Source organism: Podarcis raffonei, chromosome 6, assembly GCF_027172205.1.
Source record: "Podarcis raffonei isolate rPodRaf1 chromosome 6, rPodRaf1.pri, whole genome shotgun sequence".
Lineage (NCBI taxonomy): Eukaryota > Metazoa > Chordata > Lepidosauria > Squamata > Lacertidae > Podarcis > Podarcis raffonei.
In genome coordinates, this window is record NC_070607.1 from 62,772,699 (window position 1) to 62,795,449 (window position 22,751).

Here is a 22,751-nt window from a genome sequence, read left to right on the forward strand (position 1 = left end):
CCTAAGAACGTTGGATCTCTATTTCTACATTTAAAGGGGGCCACACTGCAGGGTTGACGTAAACTACTCTGCTTCAACACCTGGCCGCTTTCCATTTTGCGCTGTTAACGGTAGCTGCACTAGCACGGCGCCGCACCAAGCCCTTCTCGCTTTCTGCAATGTCGGGATAGCAACAGGGAAGAGCCGTCTTCGGCCACGCTCTCAACTGCAATCCTGAAATGTAGGCGGTGGGTGTGGGTGGGTGTCGGGGTGGCAATAGCCGACGCTCAGCCAGCGCCTCCCCACCTTCATCTGCTGCACAGTGCCAACTTGGGTGGCATTTATTGATTTATTGCATGGCTACCCCACTTATCCTGTGAGGAGATAAAGGTGGCGCACATGGCCGTCCCCTTTTTTCCTGGTTATCCTCACAGCGACCCAGCGAGGCTGCCTCAAGGTCAACCCAGTGAGCTTCCTGGCTGAGCGGGGTCTCGAATCCGACACTGACCACACGCCACAACTGAGCAGAAGTTTGTGTGTGTGTATAATATTTATATTTAAAATATATACCTTTCAGAAAAACAAAAACAAGCTTTGCATTCGTAAGATGAGCTGCTGCATTAGCCCCGCCACAGGTAATGCTGCAAATGCGGATTGTCTACCGCTTCCTATCGTTGCCCGTGGGAGGAAATACCCGGAAGTTCAGCCCCTGCGGCAACTCTATACGTCTTAGCTCTAGCGCTCTCTCTCTCTCTCTCTCTCTCTCTCTCTCCTCCCTTTTGTTCTCGCGCGATTCTCCGCCCCGTCTCCGCGGTGACGTTCGCCGCATTTTTCCTCTCGGCCCAGCTGTTTCGATAGGTCCAGAAAACCACGGCGAAAAAGGCGAGACCTCTCGCGAGACCTCCTCCACGGAGGCTGCCATCTTGAGTTCTCTTCGCCGGGAGGGTCACAGGGACGGAGAGGGCGGCGGCAACAGCGGCAGCCGCGATGTTGTCTCGTTTGGCCGTGCGCGCCCTGGGTAAAGCGGGGCTGCAGGGCGGGCGGGCGGGCGGGCTGTTGGGTTTCGGGGGGCTGTGCTTTGACTCTCTTGTTCTTGCCTCCCGCAGCCCCGGCTGGTGGCCTGAAGAGCTTGGCGCCCGCTCTGCCCGTGGGGTGAGTTCATGCAGATGGTGAGGAGGGTGGCCTTGGACTAGGAAGAAGAGGGGGAGGAAGCCGCTGCTTTTCTCCGGGAAAAGCACAGGGAATAAAGAGGAGGTTAGGCTTCTACAGGAGGCCGCAGCGACGCATGTCGTCGTAAAAACTCGCAGGGATTATGCAGGGTGGGAACGGGAATCCAGGCCACAAGAAGCGGAAAGGTGCAATTCAATGATACTGGTATAACGCAGTGGTGGCGAGTGCCCATACTGCAACCCAAAACCTACTTATTTATCGCAAAATGCCAACTCGGCAATTTGACCTGGATACTGAGATTTTAGTTTAGAAAAAAAAAACCACAACTCATACATTAGGGTTAATGTAACCTTTTCCACTGATATATAATTTTATGGTATAACTCAGTGCTCCCCCCCCCAAAAAAAATGTTTAGGAATACTCTCATTTTGACTCAAGAAAATCACCATCAGGAAAAATAAATACAGTTCTAATTGGGGAAAATAAATACAGTGAATTTCTTCTTCTGTTAAATTTACAAAATGTTTAGGGGTATGCGTCCCCACAGAAAAAAAGCACTAGTATTACTCCAAAAAAAAGTAGTGTTATGAGCCATCCAGCCATTGGCGTACACTGGAAGGCTGTACTAAGAGCCACCCTCTCCCAATTTTTAATATGGGATAATATTGATTGTTTGTGTGCGCACATACAAATAAATATAAACAGATAAATAAACCCAGCCAGATGGGTGGGGTATAAATAATATATTACCATATTGGGGGATTCCATATTAAGAAAATGGGCGGAGATTGCCAAGAGTTTTTGAGCTTGGGGGGGGGGGATTGCTTACAATCGCACAAGTCGCCGAACACACACATCGTTTCCACGCTCACTGCTGGCAGCCACAAATCCACCGCCAAATTGCCACAACAGCAGCCAATAGAAAACAGCCCTTGACACAGCAGCCAATCATCTGCACCATCGCTGCAGAGAATCTCCTGCTCGGGTCTTTCAGGAGCCCCAAAGAGTGGTGCTTCTCCCTCCCAGCCTGGAGCAGGAGGTGTGGCAGGCAAGTCGTGGGCATGTCCCTTAGTGTGTGCGCGCTCTTGCCCAGACACCTGTCGCTTCCCTGCTCCCCTCCACACCTTCCATGCCACCTGATTGGCGTCTGCAGTGGCATGGGAGGGGGGAATGGCCACCCACTTCACCAACCCCCAGCAACAGCCCTACTTTGGTGCTGAGTGCCGCCTTTTGCACGTGTGCCAAAGGTTCGCTAGCACTGGTATAATGTACAATGGATGCTCGGGTTGCGAATGTGATCCCTGCGGGAGGCGTGTTCGCAACCCGCAGCGCCGCGTCTGCGAACTCACAGGTCGTGATTTGGTGCTTCTGCACATGCACAAAGCACAATTTAGCACTTTTGCACTAGCGCCGAAACCCGGAAGTAATCCGTTCCAGTACTTCTGGGTTCGGCGCGGTGCACAACCCGAAAATGCACAACCTGAAGCGTCTGTAACCCAAGGTATGACTGTATTGACTCAGAAGGCTGTCATACAGCACAGTACCTTCAAGGTCTGCAAGGTCCTGAGCACAACCGGGTTGCCATCTGACAAAACTGATAACCTTCTGTAGAGGGGGCTTGTCGGTTCTCCAGTGCCAAGATAGAAGTAAGATCTGATTTCTTTTGGTCAGTTTAGGGGAAGCCTCCATCTCCTGAACTGGTAGATCATCCTGAAGTCTGTTCAGTTCTTCTAAAAGCCTTGACTAATTAAAATGGAAAGTAATTGGGTTACGTTGCCTCTATAGCTGAAGGAGCGTCCCCACCCTCAGCGTTCAGCCCAGAGACTTGAGATCCAGCTCTGAGGGGCTTATGGCGGTTCCCTCATTTTGAGAAGTGAAGCTACAGGGAACCAAGCAGTGGGTCTTCTTGGTAGTGGCGCCCGCCCTATGGAGTGCCCTCCCATCAGATGTCAAGGAATAAACATCTATCTGACTTTCTGACATCTATCTGAAGACATCTGAAAGCAGCTCTGTACATCCTTTCATTGTCCTTAATGATTATAGCAATAGTTTATATGTCGTTCTGTTGTGTTCTCATGGTTCTTTTGCAAATAAGCCTTCACATTCCAGCCTTCACTTGCTCACACACATTTCAACTTTTAATTTGATTTCTATAATTTCAGTTACAAGACTACTATGAATTTATACATGCAATTCTCATTGACTGTATTTTTCTGCATTTCATTTCCCTCTGATCTCACTTTTTACATTCCCCCCACCCCCAAATAAATTTGTGTGTGTGTGTGCGCGCGCAACTGAGAATACAGTTAAAATGGACTGTAAGCTGTGCTTTAAGGTGCTAAAGGGCCCTTTAATTTTTTTATCACCAAGTTGCAGCTTGCTTCTACTGTGTAGCAAGCAAATTCTAAAATGAGGAGAATTTTTACAACATGTTATGATTCAGTGTGAGGCACACATAGTGCTCTCCGTTCACTGGGATACCAAACTTCAAGGGACTGTCTTGTTTAGGCACATTGGAAACATGCTTTTCTGTGTTAAAAGTGGTTTGGTTTGGTGTTGCTATCTTTGTACTTGAAGTTTAGCCCTTCCTGTCTCTCTGTGATTGCTTTTTCTCCCGCACAATTTTTAGTCTGCTATTAAGTTATGCTTGCATAAGATGAAAGCATAAATATAATAGGGAGATTAATTTTATGCATGATTTTGGAGAATTTGGAGCCTTTTCCAAGTGCTACAGCTTGCACGGTTTATGGATGTGACAGTGATGCTTTGGAATTCCTAGGGAGACATACATTGTCACTACTGTATATACCTTATAATGCCCGGTGAAGACCTGAATCCTTAAATATGCCTTTGGAGAAAGCTCAGTTGAGAAATCTGTTTTGTTTACTGATTCTATTATTATAATATTTGATAATGTTCTTTCACATTGGATTGATTTGTAACTCAAAGCTGCTAACAGCTTAGAGCTCCTTAATGAAGGTAAGATAGGATAGAGTTTTTTTAAAAAAATAAAACAAATGATTACTGAATATCCTGAAGCTATTGTTTTCTATTTAGCCACAAGTATAACCTTTTTTGGGGAAGGATTTGGAAATATGGAATCATTTTCTTCATTGCAGGGCAGTGCAAATATTCAGACCACTTCACACAAGTCAGCAACACTTGGCTCCTGTGCCACCTCTTCCAGAGACAGGAGGAAAAGTCCGCCATGGAATATTCCCCGAAGAAATTTTCCAATTCTTGTACCCTAAAACAGGAGTCACAGGTTAGCATGCCTGCATGAGTAAACTCTTTGTGAAAGCCAGCTCTTAGTAAGAAACTCATATTTAAAAAGTATTATTTAATATTTTTATATCCAATTTTTGAACTGAAGTCCACAAATCACTTAACAGAGAAGGTGCCTCTGCTAATGATGAGGTTACACATTATCTTCTGAAGTATGTTGTGTTGATAACAACTTACAGCCAGCATAAGGAAAAGTACCTCAGAATAGATGTGTGCCTTTAGAAATTTGCGTTGCATTTCCTATTTCAACTAAAATTGTGTTTATCACTCATTTTGTCTTTATTTTGAGCAATAAATGTAATCTCTATTTAGAACAGTGGCTGTCACAGATATGGCTGACATTCCAAAAGGGAGCTGTAGTACATACGTACAAGTTTATCTCTCCTTCCTTCCCTTATCTTTCTCTAAAAAAGAAGAGAGTGTGTTAAAAGGTGATAATGCAAGTATCATAAATTTAAATTAGTTATTAGATTGTAATGTGATTTTGAAAGAAGTAGCACCTCTGATAACTTAGGGCTTTTGTTTTCTTGTTTGTGTGTCACAGTTCAAGGGCAACTGAGTTATTTCCCCTGACAGATCTCATGTTCAGGGAGGGTAGCATATTCAATATTAAGGCAAATTTCCTTTATACTGAATGTCTCTATCGTCTTGTGTAATGGTATTGATTTGCTTGCTTTTAGGCCCCTATATGCTTGGGACTGGGCTTCTGCTCTATATGCTCTCTAAGGAACTTTACGTAGTTAACCATGAAACAATAGCTGGAGGTGTTATGGTGGGAATTCTCATCTACATAATTAAGAAGTACGGTCCAGATGTAGCAGCTATTGCTGACAAACTCAATGAGGTAAGACAGCAAGTTTATTGCTACTCAGTAAAAGAGTTCACATGTTAAAATTAATTTTTAAAAAAGGATACAGCTCAGCGTACTATATATAGGATGCTGTCAGTCAAAATGTGAGTCATGTCTTTTCCTTGTAAATAATGTGTTCAACTAAGGAGTAGCTCCCAGTTCAGCACCATACCATCCCTCCATGCAGTCCTATGCCTCTTTACTGAAAGGTAAGCCCCACTGATTTCCATGTGGCTTGCTCTCACTATGCATAGGAGTGCAGTTTTATTGTAATATAATTGCAGTTTTTAGTGCAGTTCAACACTCCTTCATTATTTTGTAGCCTCACCCCTGATGTGCTATGGTAATAACCACAATAATAATCATATGCAGTCTCAAGACATCCAGAGAGATTGGGTTTTCTAACGTTCAGTACAATGATAACTTGGTTCTCGAAATTAATCCGTTCTGGGAGTCCGTTCAACTCCCGAAACTATTTGAAAACCAAGCTTCCTGCATTTAAGTGGAAGCCACATCGGACGTTCAGCTTCCAAAAAACGTTCGCAAACTGGAACACCCCTGGGTTTGCAGCATTCGGGAGCTGATTTGTTCAACAACTAAGCTGTTTAAGAACCAAGGTAACACTGTATAAGTACCTCCAAAATGAGTTAGATAGTCGGTTTTCATGCTGTTACTAGGCATGCTGTCCAAACTTAGCATTCTGTGATTACAAATTAACTGAATTAGAATAAGGTCATTTTAGAAGAGATTGGGCAGGTCTCAATGTATTGTTTTTTTTTTCTATGCAAATGGAGAAGAGGGTATACTACACTTAAAAATACCTCTCTGGAGTAGAATTGCATGTGCTTGCTTATTTATTTATTTATTTATTTATTTATTTATTTATTTCATTTATGCCACACCTTTTTCTCCAAAGAGCTCAAGGTGGGATACATTTCATCCTCATTTCATGCCCACAACAATCCTGTAAGGCATGTTAGGCTGAGAGGCAGTGAATGATTGGCCCAAAGTGAGCTTCAAGGCCAAGTGGGGATTTGAACCCTGGTCTCACAGGTCACATAGTCCAGCACTCTAACCACTACACCCCGTCTTGTATCCTGCTAATATTCAGTATAATTGTTACCGTCATAACAATTACACAATGGATTTTTTTCAACATCGTATCAAGGGAAAAGTGCATGATGTGAGTGCAAAACTGGATTTCTCTGAAGGTCAAACTAGCTTGTTTTTTATTTCAGGATGCTATAGCACAAGCAACAGCCGTGAAAAATGACATGATAGCTGAACACACTACGGCTATTGAAGAGGAGAAGAAAGAGCAGTGGAGGGTGGAGGGTCGTCACTATCTCTTTGATACCAAGCGGGTACAGTATTAAAATAAATATACAGTGTGCGAGATCCAGGGCACCATTGGCACAAGTCTGAGAGTTGACATTGTTGCACAAGTTTAGTTGTCTGTGAGGAGGAGAATAGTAGTAGTAGTAGTAGTAGTAATAATAATAATAATAATAATAATAATAATAGAAAATGTGTCATGGATTACATCAGTCACTAATGCAAGCCATTCTTTGAATATGGCTGCTGCAGTATAGCAATAATTAGGCTCCTACTAGTGGCATGGGTGTTGTGTGTTGGTTGTCACCCATTGTTATTGAAGTAGTTCCTGTACAATGTTTAAATGGCAAACTTTTAAAAATGTAATAGTAGCTTTAACATGCCTCTGATGCTTTGCTTTGCTTCACTACTGTCAGTCATAGAATTGTAGAGTTGCAGGGGGACCCAAAGGTCATCAAGTCCAACCCCCTGCAATGCAGGAATCTCAGCTAAAGCATCCATGACAGGTCGCCACCCAACCTTAAAAGCCCCCAAGGAAGGGGAGTCCACCACATTTTGTGGGAGTCTGTTCCACTGTCAAACAGCTGTTGCTGTCATCAAGTTCTTCCTGATGTTTAGTTGGAATCTCCTTTCTTGAAGCCGTTGGTTTGGGTCCTACTCTCTGCAGGAGGAGAAAACTAGCTTGCTCCATCCTATGATAGCAGTTCTGGAGTTTTGAACAGAAATATTCTAAGTGCCTTTAAAATATATCTCTGCCTAATATGAAAAAGAGATGGCAATTGCGATATCACTAGAAATTTGTAATAATTTGTTCGACTAAATTAGCTATAACATACGCTATTAACATCAGGATATCATGATGATGAGATTTATGATTAAAACATTTAGTGCTGTCAACACAAAAATGGAATTTCAACCTTTGTGAATCAGGATCAGTGACTTGTGCTGGCAATCATATGCACAATCATAAGGGAGCAAGTTCCATTGAATTTAATGGGACTTACTTCTGTGTAGAGAAACCTGTCTCATTTAGTTAGTTAAACACTACATATTTCAGTAGAAAACTAAGTGACTTAAATCTTCAAACAAAAAGGAATGTATGAAATCAAATGTAAATTACACATTCATGTTTATAGGATAACACTCCAGTCAGAATTAAATTATTGTTTGAAAATGTATTAGAGAAAATAGATGGTGATGCACCTTTTAATCCCCTACCCTAAATCAGTATTTCCAGATACAACATGCTTTTTATTTTGCATTTTTAGGTAGCTTAGGGTTTCGAAGATGAAGTATTGTCCATGTACTGTGGTTAAGGAATAATTCAAAAATATCTATTTGGGGATTCGTTGATAAGAAACATTATTAGTACAAAAAAGCTGGAAAACATTTAAGACATGTATTTCCTTGCTGTTTGCGGAACTGGATCTTAAATAATGTCAGACAGTTGTGCTCTAAACTGAAGAATCATACAAAAATTCAAATATAAGTGGTACCAGACTCTATATATAACTAGAGGCTATTGGGGAAAATATATCACATAGAGTTAAAGGCATGCTGGTATAGTATATTCCACTTGGTCCTATTATAGTAACAGGCTGGCTATATGGTGTTGTGGGAAAAACTTTCTGTGGAACTTTCCTTGTGTTAAGTGTTAAAAAAATAAGTATTGCATGTTATAAACAAGATGGAAAAAGCTAGTGGTTAAGGTCTAAATTTACTAACTATATGTGTATTTGTAGGATGCAGATAAGAGGTATTTTCTAAACCGTTCTTCACGTATGTTTTTTGTTGATTTATATCTCTAAATTATTTAAACGGAAGAAATACAAGATTTTGTGCACATACCGCATGTTCATTTTGCAGAAATACTGTAGTGTGCCCACAATGGGAAAGTGATTTCATTTCTTCCTTTTCTAGAACAATGTTGCTATAATGCTTGAGACAAACTACAGAGAGAGGCTGTTTACTGTATACACAGAAGTGAAGAAGCGGCTGGATTATCATGTGGCAATACAGCATCTCAAGCGGAATATGGAACAAAATCACATGATCAACTGGGTTGAGCAAAACGTTAGGCAGAGTATTACAGCTCAACAGGTACTTGGAGCAGGCTTCTCTATAGGTTTCCCCTTGCAGTTACCTCCACAGTACAAAATAAGTTTGTGCCTAACCTACTGGAGGGTTTGTGTGTCCCTATGATATGATTAATGTTTAAGATGCTGCACATCAGTTTTTTCAAGGTTTCCATTGGAAGAGATTGCAAGAGCAGTGTCTTGGGGCACTGGTGTGGAGGAGCCGGGAATTTGTTGGAACTTAGCCAAATAATAGCCAAGCACTTGAATGGGAGATGTAAAGACTAATCTCAGTGTCTGCCTGTTCCCTAAAGGAAAGGGACAGAGGCGAATCTTGTTCCTCGATAACAGTCTATGTGAGACTTGTACCAATCATAGGACTGGTAGCTTTTTTGGACTAGGGAGGATTGGGTGTGCATTCAGATCTTGTCAAACATCGGGGTTGGTCCTTAATTTATTTTTTGCCTTTATGGGCCCTAAAGCATTATTTTAAAAACATGTAGCTGTGCTCTCACCCTTTTTTGTGTGATATTATTTCTAGCCTAAGTAGGTGCCTGGTTCTCAAGCTTTTTATTCCTGCACAATTTTAATCTTGATTCTAACGATGGACTAAATACTGAGTTATGAAATAATCAGTTAGGCATAGCATATCGTTTCAGTGTGGTATGATTTCAAATAAAATTGCTCATGTCATTCTCCATGATGCTTTTTCCCTTCCAAGTTTCTTAAAGCATTCATTTGTTTCTGTATTGCAGGAGAAGGAGAGCATTGCTAAGTGCATCTTGGACCTGAAGGCATTGTCAAAGTCTGCACAGGCAACTGTTTAAACACAATTATGACCTCTTAAACCATACAATGGCAAATCTTAATTAAAGCATATATACCTTTTTGTTGGGCTTTCTCTCTGATAGCTTCGGAGTTAAATTTATTTAGGGTATTCCATTAATTCCAGTTTACTCTCACATAGAAATAATCAGGAAAGTGTATATAATTTGAGCAACTAATGGCAAGAGGTAGAATGAATGAAACTATGTTTTGCCTCGTGTCACTCTGCAACCCTGTACAACTTGGTTTAAGTAGCAGGTAGAAAAAGACAAGCTGAACTTTTCATTTTGAATTAACAATGCAAACACTTTTTGATTTTTTAAAAAACAATCCTCTATTTCCTCCTCCCTTGCTCTTACAAGCATCTTCTCCATCCCTCATATCTTCCCAACTTCTGTATCCCTCCCTATATTCCACCTATACTAGGGTTTCATATCTTGAAGAGCAAAAAAAGAGGACAGCCTGAGCTGCTGCCAGCCCGAGCCAGGGAAACAGGCATGTGGGGCTGCCCCCACTCGCGCATGCCTCTTTCCGCAGCTTGGGCTGGCAGCAGCTGTGGTGTGCAGAGCTGCCCAAGCTGCCCCCCTCCCCCGAAAAAAAACTCCATACCCACACATCTCCTTTAAAATGTAAAAATCCACCCAGACGGGTATGTTGGCCCCCCAAAAGAGGACATGTCTGGGCTTTCCTGGACATATGGCAACCCTAACCTATACCCAATTTCCCTTCCCTTAGTGCAGCATTCATTTCTATGATTAGTGAAAAACCTGTATTTTCACTACCTATTGCCTTAAACGCATCTCATCTATGCACAACCCTCTGGTTATGATGGAGCAATGCAAACAATCTTGCACTTAAACATTGTTGTAGACTTATTCCACGCTGAATGTAGTTCTTCTGATTTGTGCTCTTTGAATGAACTTGCTAGTTTTAACATTAATTTCCTAAAGATCTCTTTATGTCCACGAAGAAGTGCCATGTGATTATTGGTAAAGAGGTCTTTATTCTATGAAGGCACAACAATGGCCTTTCTTATGTACAGGAGGACACCTGTGGGGTAAGGCTTACTCCGATAATCTTCTGTAGCTTACAGTAGCTCATGCAGATGTTTCCTTGTTACCCCACTGAGAAGATCAACCACATTCTGAAGATTAACCACATTCTGATCTGCTCTCTTGTGAAACCCATCAGCATATTATCATGAAGCTGTAATCTGATAGCATCCAAATCAGTTTTCTATAAGCTTAGAACATGTATGCTGTCATCATCGCCTATGACAAACTTTTGCTCGTATGTTAGTACACATATGAAGGAAAGTGATTATGTAAACTGCTGTTGGTATTCTTCATGATTGCATAAAATATTTTCCTGTAGAAATCCTTAGAAGGTTCAGATTGGTGAGGATCACACCCAACATCAACATGTGCACACATTCTGCATCTAGGAAGAGTAGGCCCCTCTCAGTTCTGCTATCTTGGTGGTCTGTGATCAGAACTACTTTTGCCCCAGGGTCTCAGTACATTCTCAATCAACTCAGTTACCTATAATTAAAGCCACTGGCTATGAGAAATCTGCTTGGACGGTCTTCTTTGTGGGGTGGAATTGTCTCAGATTTATGTTCTCCCTGTTGAAAGTGTTTGGGTGAAGTTTATACGCATTTGGGTGAAGTTTATACAAATCATCAATCTTTATTAGGGTCCAGAGACCCAACAAATCGTTACAAAGCAATACACAATTCATACAGCCTACCTCCAGGTTAAACAAGCATTTTGTTCAGAATATAGGGATCATTGGTTCTTGCAAACACCAATAATAATAATAATATAATAATAAATTTTATTTATATCCCGCCCTCCCCAGCCGAAGCCGGGCTCAGGGCGGCTAACAACATAAAAATTTTGCCACTGCTAATGTTATAGCATTTTTCCGGTCTTCCAATAGGAACCTGCCATAGTGAGCCTCTGATTTTCCCGGGAAAGGTACCAGCAAGTGTAGTATCAGTTCAGCCCTGGCTAGCTCATATTTTGCACAATGCAACAAAATATGTTTTATGGAATCAATGTCTTGAGCACAAGGGCAAAGTCTGTCCTGGTAGTGATCGTGTCAGGTATTTCACTCAGAAAAGTGATCGTGTCAGGTATTTCACTCAGAAAATTTCTGCACATAGCAACATCTTCTGACACATCCCATACCACTAAGTTCACAGCACGTTTTAGACAGCCAACATACAGTACTCATGGCTGTGCCTACCTTTACAAGAGCCTGCTTTTCACTGAGACATTCAGCAACATTTGATGCTTCATCATAGCATTGGCCATGACGCCTGTCAATAGAGATCAAAGCAGCAGAGTACATCTTTCAAAACAAGAGTTTTAGCAGTGATGGTATCATTTTAATAAAAGAATTTAAGGATTTAATCAGGAAAGTTCACATGGATACAATATTATTTGAATAAAGTATTTAAGACATAAGAAATGAGGGTTTGGGGAACAAATAACACAAACAGATCTGTTGGAATGTAATATTAAAGTGCTGTCCAAAATGTATAAGATACTATTGGATTGGACAACAGGATGAGCAAGTAAAATCTTCAATGATACATTGGGCAATAGATAATGGATACAATATAGATATGGAAACATGGGAATGATTGTGGAATACGGATATAAAATTTACAGCATGCTATGGTTTAAGAGAAAACTATGAAAATGTTATATAAAAAAGGTAAAGGGACCCCTGACCATTAGGTCCAGTCAAGGCCGACTCTGGGGCTGTGGCGCTCAATACCGAGTAAACTGGCAAAAATGTATAAATCAAAATCAAGTAAGTGTTGAAAATGTAAAGAGAAAGAAGGTACTTTCTAGCATATGTGGTGGTCTTTGCAGTAAGGTTAAAGTTTACTGGGAAATGATATGTAATGAATTGAAAAATAAGTTTAAAATAACATTTGTGTAAAAAAACCCAAAAGCTTTCCTCCTGGGAATTCTAGGGGTAGAACTACCTAAAGAGTATAGGAATTTATTCATGTATGCGACTACAGTGGCAAGAATGTTATTTGCCCAAAATAAGAAGTCCCGACGAAAGAAGATTAGATACAAAAACTCATGGACTATGCAGAGATGGTGAAACCTACTGGAATAAGAAATTAAGACAAACTTTATAAAAGATTGGAAATGGTTTATTGAATATGTACATTTGACACACTGTGCCAATACTGGCACATCTTTGATGGCTTCTTGTTCGGCCAAAATGTATATTTAGAACCAGAACACAGCAGATGTGGGTTGACAACCTCAGACTGCCAGCTGTTTTACTGGATGCTACAGCATTGAACAGCAGGCATTAACAAGGGGTAGAGTTTGTTTCTGAAAAGTTCTCTTGACTGCTGCAGACCAAAACAACTGTTACATAAAGTCTTGGGAAGCAATAGCTCTCCTGTCAGTAACTTTATTGTATCTTAGGGCAGAAGACATAAAGCTAGACAAGGCCAATGGTCTTCATCTGTATGAGGCAGCTATGAGTGTTCAGATGTAGTTGCACTGGGCGATGTAGCATCTTCTGGATCCTTGTGCACGATATAGGTTCTTAAAATCTGGATGCAAGTTTCCCGGAACTTCTTTATCCTGAAAGTGTAGACGATGGGATTCATGACCGAGTTGGAATGCGTGAGAAGGATGCCCATGTATGTGACATGCTGTGGGATCGATCTTTGGCCCAAATGCTCAATGCAGTTCAGAATGCACAGTGGCAGCCAACAAACAGCAAATAAGAAGAGGACCAGGGCCAATGACTTGGCTGTTCTGAACTCCTGCCTATAAAATGACCTTTGCCCGTTGACATTCATTGAACAGGGCTGCAGCTTTGTGCGGATGAGGCAGAAGATCTTTGCATAAAGGATGCACATGACAATCAGTGGAATGAGGGTTCCGGCAAAGAAGCTCAAGTATACCATGTATTCCATTTTTATCACATTTGTGAAGGTACAGTTAATGACAGAGTTTTCTGGTTTTGGTTCTGCCCATCCAAACGGAACAAATCCCACCAGCAGCGACAAGAGCCAGATTGCTGCCAGAGCCCCACAGATTTTTTTCCGACTGCTTTGCATCCTATACCTGTTTTGAGGAGAGAAAAACAAACTCGCATCAAATGTGCAAGAGATTCTAATGTTGGTAGTCTTATTTCCTGATAGCGCCTCCTTTTTTGCTGTGCCGTTTTTCTTTTGTTTCCTTTTTATTGTTACTGGGGTTTTTTAAGGGCAAGCTGTATAAAATGTGAGACTATCCGGCTGAATTTATTGACAGCATTTTGCTGGTCTGGAGCATTTTGCATATACTAACTTGGTTTTCAATAAATACCAATACAGTGGTACCTCCGGTTATGAACTTAATTCTTTCCCTAGGTCCGTCCTTAAGCTGAAATGGTTCTTAACATGAGGCGCGCTTTCGCTAATGGGGCCTCCCGCTGCTGCCATGCCGCCAGCACGTGACTTTCACTCGCATCCCAGGGCAAAGTTCGCAACAAGGGGCATCTACTTCCAAGTTAGAGGAGCTCATTACCCAAAGCATTCATAAGGAGGACGGTACATAACACCAGGTTCCACTGTACTAACAACAACAACAAAAATGCAACAGATACTTTAAAGTGGCTATGTTTAAACTGTGATACAGACTGTGGCTTTCTCAGAGAGACCAACAGAAAGCCGTTTTAGTGAAGAGGAGGATAATGATCTTGCATTGTGGCCTCCCAAAGCAGGACTACAGTGGTACCTTGGTTCTCAAAATTAGTCTGTTCCGGAAGTCCGTTCCAAAACCAAGGCTCACTTTCCCATAGAAAGTAATGCAAAATGGATTAATCCATTCCAGACTTTTAAAAACAACCCCTAAAACAGAAATTTAACATGAATTTTACTGTCTAACAAGACCATTGATCTATAAAATGAAAGCAATAAACAATGTACTGCAGTCACACAATCAGTAGCTGAACTGGGTTCCACATAGTCACACACACACACGCAAAGCTGCAAAAATAAATAGCAAAAACAGACCTCAGCGTAACACTCAAAATGGAGGTGTGGCACTCAAATCAGAAGCGTAACTCAAAACGGAGCATGTTCGGCTTCTGAAAAAAGTCCACAAACCAGAACACTTACCTCTGGGTTTGCAATGTTTGGGTTCCAAGTTGTTTGAGTACTAAGGTGTTTGAGAACCAAGGTACCACTGTATTGAGAGAAGATCTTAGCCATGGAAAGATTCCTTCCACACAGGAAGATTTCAGACCACTTTATTATTATTATATTTTACTTGTTTATTAAATTTATATCCTGCCCTTCTGCCAAGGAGCCTCCTATTACTCAGGAGTGCCCTTTCTATTCTGGCTCACTCACTGCTTTTACACAATGACAATGCCTCATTATAAACAATGAAGTGGTCTACTTCAGGGGTGGCAAAAAGTGGATGAGGAGGAAGAGGCAAATAGGTAGCTGTGTGATAAAACCTAGGCACAGGTAGCAAGCTGCCCTACCTCAAGTTAGACCATTGGTCCATCTAGCTCAGTATTTACAAGATGTGTAAAGTCACTGATGGTTGAAGTAGCATTCCCAATTCCATTACAGTGGTACCTTTGGTTACAAATGGAATCCGTTCGGGAGGTCCATACATAACCAGAAACCGCTCATAACATGAGGTGTGCCTCCGGCGTGCAATTTCCACTTGCATCCCAGGGCAAAGTTTGCAACCGGGAGCAGCTACTTCCAGGTTACTGGAGGTCATAACCCACGGCGTGCTCAACCAGAGGTGTTCGCAACCAGAGGTACCACTGTATAGGAATCTACCAGGATTCCTTCCAGCCTTGTGATAAAGAAAGCAGCTTGCTTCCTTCCTGCTCCTGGATATCTTAGGGGTCGAAGCAGACTAAACATTGAATACATTTCTAGGCATAGGGCATCAAAACCATAGTGGTAACATGTCAATAGTCAAGTCAACTGCTGATTTATTTTTTTCTGAATATTTTTGAGAACTGTAAGAGAGGGCCTTCTCGGTAGTGGCACCCGCCCTGTGGAATGCCCTCCCATCAGATGTCAAAGAAATAAACAACTCTCTGACTTTTAGAAGACATCTGAAGGCATCTGAATATTTTTCTGGCCAGATGGGTGGGGTATAAATATATTATTATTATTATTATTATTATTATTATTATTATTATTATTATTATTATTATTATTAAAGAGCCAGGGGGAGCTGATCAGAGAATCTTACTTTTGGTTTCAGAAATTATTGAAAGGAACTAAGAGCGAATAGACAGCTTAAAACAACTGACTGGCTTGAAGAGGACTGAAAAATATTGGCACTAATGGAAAAGCTGACACAGAGAAGTTCTGGACCAAAGGGTTGTAGCTCAGTGGCAGGAATCTGCATGCAGGGGGTCTCAGGTTCAATCTCTGGCATCTCCAGAGAGAAAGACGCCCACCTGAAAACCTGGACAGCTGCTGCCGGTCAGTGAAGACAGTGCTGAACTAGATAACCTATGGTCTGACTCAGTATAAAGCAACTTCCTCTGTTTCAAATGCTTTACCAGGGAATTGGATAAAGATTCTTTGGAATTATTACTTAAACTGGAAACTAACTGGAACCCTATCCTTTATAGAACTATTGGAATGCTAGATATATTTGTCTTCATATAAATAATTGTGGAGGGCTGTATATCTGAATGTAACCATTAATCTCTATTGGAAGTGATGGATTATATATATATATATTTTAAAACAACCCAAAGGAATTGCATATTCTTTCTGAGCATGGCTGGGTTATTCCAATGCAGCCATGCATGCTATACATCATATTTCTCATGCCTTTTTTATTTTTAGAAATTTTCTGAATGGTACAATTGCAAATGTTTGCTTTTTGCTAAATTTGCATCACTGTTTGCTTAAAACCTCAGGCTACTCTATGCTTTGCATGGCAAATTAAATAAAATGCTTAAGCTTTTTATCATATGGGGAATAGCAAAACAGAAATGAAAGTTATGGCGCCCTTTTGAACAAGATTCTTATATTGGCAACAGTATTCATATTATTTAATTTAAAGCCAAGCTGAAGAGTTAAAAACTATGCTCCTTCAAAAGAGTTCTAAAATCACCTCTGTATGTTGATTTTGGAACTGTTTTGAAGGAGCATAGGGTTAAGAACTTAATTCGTTCTGGAGGTCCGTTCTTAACCTGAAACTGTTCTTAACCTGAAGCACCACTTTAGCTAATGGGGCCTCCCGCTGCCTCCGTGCCACCGTCATGCGATTTCTGTTCTCATCCTGAAGTAAAGTTCTTAACCCGAGGTACTATTTCTGGGTTAGCGGAGTCTGTATACTGAAGCATCTGTAACCTGAAGCATATGTAACCCTAGGTACCACTGTAGATATATTTAACCCAGCTGAAAAATCAGCGGTCATCCGCAAAAAGCAGGTGGAACAGAAAAGGCAAACAAGGGGGAAGGCCAGCAGCTCAGTGGAAGAGCGTCTGCTTTCCACACGCCAGGTGCCAGATTCAATACGCAGCATCTTCAAGAATGCCAGTGTGGTGTAGTGGTTAAGAGCAGTAGTCTCGTAATCTGGGGAACCGGGTTCGCGTCTCCGCTCCTCCACATGCAGCTGCTGGGTGACCTTGGGCTCGTCACACTTCTCTGGAGTCTCTCAGCCCCACTCACCTCACAGAGTGTTTGTTGTGGGGGAGGAAGGGAAAGGAGAATGTTAGCCGCTTTGAGACTCCTTCGGGTAGTGATAAGCGGGATACCAAATCCAAACTCCTCTTCTTCTTCAAGTTGGGCTGGCAGAGAACCCAAGTCTGAAACTCTGGTGAGCCACAGCCAGTCAGTGCAAGCAATACTGAGATCAACAATCTGATTCAGTGTAAGGCAACTTCCATTAGTCCTTAAAATCTCTTGCTTCTATATCACCCAAACATTTAAACAGTAATGTGCAAACCACCCCCGAGAAATATGTCACTGACGAAGTAGAACTCACCGAGTAAGCAGCCGTAATCTCAGATATCTGTCGATCGCTATGGCAAGCAAGGACAGGATGGAGGCCTGAGTAAAAATCATGAGTTGACAACACATGAAAAGACAGGCGTAATAGTGGATCTGGATTTCTAAGCTGACTACGATAGCCAGTGGCATGACGAGGCCAACACCAATATCAGCCAGGGCCAGCGAGATAACAAAGTAGAAGGTAGTCTTCTGAAAGGCTGGGTTTAGCTTCACGACCCAAATGACCAGAACATTGCCCAGGATAGCCAGCACTGCAATCACAGCCTCGAAGGCAATGTAAACTCCTTGCACAGGCTCAAGCATCTCGGGAATCAAGACGCTTTCCCCTCGAGGTGAAGAGAGTCCAGGATGAATAGGTGGGAGCCTTCTTCTGAAGCACAGCCAAAATAATTCTGACAGCTGGCTGCAGTTGCAGTTTCATGAGGGAGCAGCAGCAGAGCACCCCATAGCATTGTTTACTGTCAGAAATGACTCAGAACCACTTGCCACATTTGTCCGCAGATAAGCACTTTCTAATTCTTAGGAACTGAATCTTTGAAAAGGAAGTTACACTTTGCTTTCGGACTCTGATCTCCTCTGTGGTCTTGAAGGCTTGGCATGGCTAAAGGATGGCAGGGATGGCCTTATTGTATTCTGGTTTCCTCATTTTTAAAATAATAATAATAATATATAGATACAAATATTAGATATCAACATATAGAAACTTTCAAGCACACTGCATAGCAAAGGACTCCGCTGAAGCTCTAGTCAAACTTGCCAATCTCATTTCCGCCCTGGCTTGCCTATGATAGCTATGGAGGATGCAATGTCTGTTTCCTACTGCGTTTCCTTCATTACCTGTTGGGGCAGATACACCTGACACTAACTAGATAGCTTAATGTAGTGCAGGTGTGGGGAATCTTTGGTCTACCAGAAGTTGCTGAACTACAACTCCTATTATTCCTGGCCACTGGCTATGCTTGCCGAGGCTGAGGGGATTTGAAATTCAGCAACATCTGGAGGGCCAGAGGTTCCTCACGACTGGTTTAGGTTAATGTATTTAGCTGCAATCATTTACCCACATCCCTGTGAAATCAATGACAGTTATTTGATCCCTGAGGCTGTGTTGTCAGTACAGGCCTGTCTGCCCTTCCACTTGTCTTGTGCCTAGAAAGCACAGCCCAGGCAGGTTTCCCTTGCTCCACTCCTTTCCCAGGGGAAAAAATGCTCTTAAGCTCTAATTTGACGCACCTGGATGTAGTTTTAGCTTCCACCCCATAACGTCTGATGAGAGTTAGGTGGCACCAGAGATGTTAATTTTATATGCATTTGAGCTTTGCATAGAAATACTACAGACTGTACCTCTTGTGTTTTGTGGCTTCACATATTGCTCTTCTTCTTCTTCTTCTTCTTCTTCTTCTTCTTCTTCTTCTTCTTCTGTTAAAAATATTATTGGACACTCACAATTTCCTTGAGCGGTGAGACATTCCAAAGGTAGCCCTTCTAGTCACTTATGAATGAGAGAGACCACTGCAGATGGATGGTGACTTTGTAATACAGTCATATCTCAGAGGTCGAATGGAATCCATTCAGGAAGTCTGTTTGACTTTCAAAATGTTCGGAAACCAAGGCGCAGCTTCCAATTAGCTGCAGGAAGGTCCTGCAGTCAATCGGAAGCTGTGGAAGCTGCATCGGATGTTCAAGTTCCAAAGCACGTTCGCAAACTAGAACAATCACTTCCGGGTTTGCGGTGTTTGGGAGCCAAAACATTCGAGTCGCAAGGCATTCCATTTCCAAGGTACGACTGTATACAAGTAGAGTGGACAGTGGTGGGTAACCTCAGGTCTTGGGGCCTAATCCAGCCCTGTAGGCTTCTCTTCCTGACGTCAGACAGAGGTTTTCCAAGGACTGCTGTTTTCTCCGATTCAGCAGTAAAATACGGGTTTTCTTGGGGAAAGTGCCAGGACAAAAACAAAAAAACCTGCATGGACACAGGCCTGGAAAGCCAAGACCAGTGCCTAATAAGTGTGGAGCAAAAGTAAGTGTGGATGAGGCCTTTGTCTGGATGGGAGACTGAGAGGGATGCTTCAGTGTGTGCAGAAATTAGCCTACTCTTACAAAGATAAAATTCCATTCATGCTTCTGACTACTTTTGCATCTGGCCTTGACCTCAGAAGGTTGCCCAAAAGAATGGCTTTTGGACTGAAAAAAGGTTCCCTATCCCTGAAGTGGATCATAAATTGCAGGAAAGGGGCATTCCTACAAGGCCACAAATTTACTACCCTACCAGGTCCTTAAAGAGAGACCCTGCACCCTCAAGGTGCCTTCAGTTAGCTCCCTCTCTGCCTCAGCATCGTCCAAACTGCGAACCACTGTGTTCTCTCTCTCTCTCTCTCTCTCTCTCTCTCTCTCTGTCTCTCTGTCTCTCTCTCACACACACACCCTCTTCCCAATTTTCTAGCTGTCCTAACCACACACTTTCTTTTTCCTCTTGCATTTTCTGTTTCTATAAATTACAGAGGCTTGTGGAGACATTTTGGTCAATATTCTGCTTTTTGATCAATCAGTTCTCTGCAATTTTCTGTGTGTAATGCGAATGTTACTATGGTTGAGTTTAATAAATAGTCTTATTTACAACAACATATTTCTTTACTATGTTGTGGAATGTAGGTGGAAATATAGATACATCAAAGAACACAAATTTGTCACTGCATCTTTCTGTTTGCTTAAAGAAGGTAGATTTCCAGGAGGGTGCTGATTATTATTTTCTGAAAAGGGGGTAGTAGGCCAAATAAGTTTGGGAACCTCTGCTTCAGGGTGTCAAATGGTGTTGATAATATATTCTAGTTTAGGCTAAGTTAGACTTTGTTATTTTTGTGTGTATGTAGTTTCCTAAATCTTCATCAATTCTGAATTGGTCTTCTTAGACCTTTTTGTTTTATTTGGTAACAGGATTCTTACTATGCTGCTCTTTTAGTATTCTTAATAAAACATATATTTGTTACTTCTGTGTGGCTATTTGGTCAAAGCCTTGGTCTAAAGAACGCCTCAATTCTCTTTGGTCATAGTTGTTTATCTTGTTTGAGGCTTCAGGAAGAGGAGAGTGGGAACTCTGGTTCTTGTTCCCTGGAATCATGGTGTCCTGTATACACTCAGGTTTCTCCTTGGCTGTTAACAGGAGTGACATTTAGCATTACCTTGGGTAATGCAGGGTATTGGTTGGAAACTGAAGCCCTATAACCTTGACATGGTAGCTTTGAGGAGGTTTTCTCGGAGCTGTCTAATATTCGTTTTGTGATCTTGCAAGCGAGTGCAAGCAGATAACCAAGCAACTGTAGACACAGAGGAAGACTGAAAGAACATCTAACCTCAGCCTCTATAAATACAACCAATTTACTAGAAGTATTTTAACCACTATGTAAGGAAACATGATTTTAAGATTAGAAAACACAATATAAATACTAGCAACCCCCATCAACAAGAATAGGGAAACCAGTACCTAATGATCTTTGCAGATGATAGCTGTGCACAAAATCAGGATTGTGTGTGCTTGGGAAAACTTAAAATTAATAAGTACAGTTAACTTGGCAAAACCTGAATTTTAATAGTATTATTTTATTTTTCTTAAATTTTTATTTAGTTCACTAATATTTGTAACCATTGCATTCCTTGCTGATAGCTACCATGCTAAGAGAGGGAGACAGACTATATTATTTGTTCAAATTAGCTGTTTGCATTGCAGGTGATTGTTTAAAATATTAATATATCATCTTCAGACACTGCATATTTATAATAAAACAAAATACAAGGGATTGTATGCAACTCATTTCATCAGCACAAGGATTTCTGCTTGTGCAACAGAACTTCCCCACTTCCTATCCCAGCATGCATCCTGTGCCCTCCCCAAATTCACTCCAGAGAGTTGGAGAAATACCCAGAATAGATTTTAGGGGCTCACAGGGGGAAAGAATGTTGGGAAGTTCAAGTGTGCAAGCAGAAATCCTTGCACTGATGAAACGAGTTAGTTGGATACAGCCCAATATTATTGGAATCAAAAAAATTACCAGTAGTCAGGCTTAAAACCATAGCAGGCATCATGAATCAGCAAAAGCCAAGTTAAACAAAAAAGTTTTTAGCATGCATTAAACTTAACAATGTAGTTGATACATGCCTTTTTTTCTGGGTGGGGGATATTCCAGAGTATGGGAGCCACCACAGAAAAGGCTCTTTTCCTGGATGTTGCCAGTTGCACACCTGCAAGTTGCGATACAACTGGAAGGGCCTCTGAAGATAATCACAGTGGTCATTTCTAAGCGTTCATTTATTTTCTCTGGATTCATGTACAGTGGTACCTCGGTTGTCGAACGCAATCCTTTCCGGAAGACTGTTCAACTTCCAAAACGTTCGACAACCGAGGCACAAAGGGCAGTCGGCAAAGTAAATGGAAAAAATACAACAACATGCAGCAGAAGCCGTTCAACCTCTGAGGTGCATTTGAAAATGGAAGCAATTACTTCTGGGTCTTCAGCGTTCGGGTTCCGAATTGTTCAGCTTCCGAGATGCTTGAAAACCGAGGTACCACTGTACATTGATCAAAATTGTACTTGTCATGAGTTCCTTTGGATTCTTATTGCGATCAACATGCATTTGCATTTTAGGGAAGCATTTTAATCACATTAAAAATTCATCAGATTTGTATCTAAAAGGATTTGGAGTGACTAGAGGCTTGTGGAGTATGTGTGAAAGCAATGGGTAATATTCAATTAAATTTTACTCAGGGAAGACCAATTGAAATTAATGGTTCTAATTTAAGTCATGTTGATTAATTTCAGAAGGTCTCCTCTGAGTAAAACTTAGTTGACCCTCACCTGATATGTTAGGTCCTCCTTTCTCTCAGAAAGGAGAATATGTTAGTGCTGCAGACCTCTTTAAATGGAAACACTGGACAAGCTGAGATGTGAGCCACCCCCCACTTGCTAGGATGGAGACTTAAACCCATTTTTATTATTGATCTTGAATATAAGTGAGGGGAATCTCTGGCCTGTGAGTCTAATTACAGCCATTAGGGCTCCCTATTTGCCTCACAAGGCTGTTTTGGCCAAGTCACAAGCACCTGCCCTGCACTTGACTTCATATATGCCAGCAGGTGTTGGGCAGGTAAAGACATGGTTTGGATGAAAGGGGTTGTGCAAACACCACTAAGCAGCTGATTGACGCT

General features: G+C 41.6%; 1 protein-coding gene and 1 pseudogene across 1 annotated transcript; one reads left to right on the top strand and one right to left on the bottom strand.

Moving 5' to 3' along the window:
* Positions 1-868: 868 nt before the first annotated feature.
* On the top strand, positions 869-9,581 carry ATP5PB (ATP synthase peripheral stalk-membrane subunit b). The gene is made up of 7 exons (XM_053393480.1): positions 869-997; positions 1,086-1,131; positions 4,269-4,414; positions 5,115-5,278; positions 6,523-6,648; positions 8,540-8,719; positions 9,450-9,581. The coding sequence occupies exons 1-7, from the start codon at positions 967-969 to the stop codon at positions 9,519-9,521; spliced, it is 765 nt and encodes a 254-aa protein (XP_053249455.1). The 5' UTR covers positions 869-966; the 3' UTR covers positions 9,522-9,581.
* Positions 9,582-12,675: 3,094 nt separating this feature from the next.
* LOC128416169 (adenosine receptor A3-like) lies at positions 12,676-18,093 on the bottom strand (annotated as a pseudogene).
* Between the last annotated feature and the right edge of the window lie 4,658 nt (positions 18,094-22,751).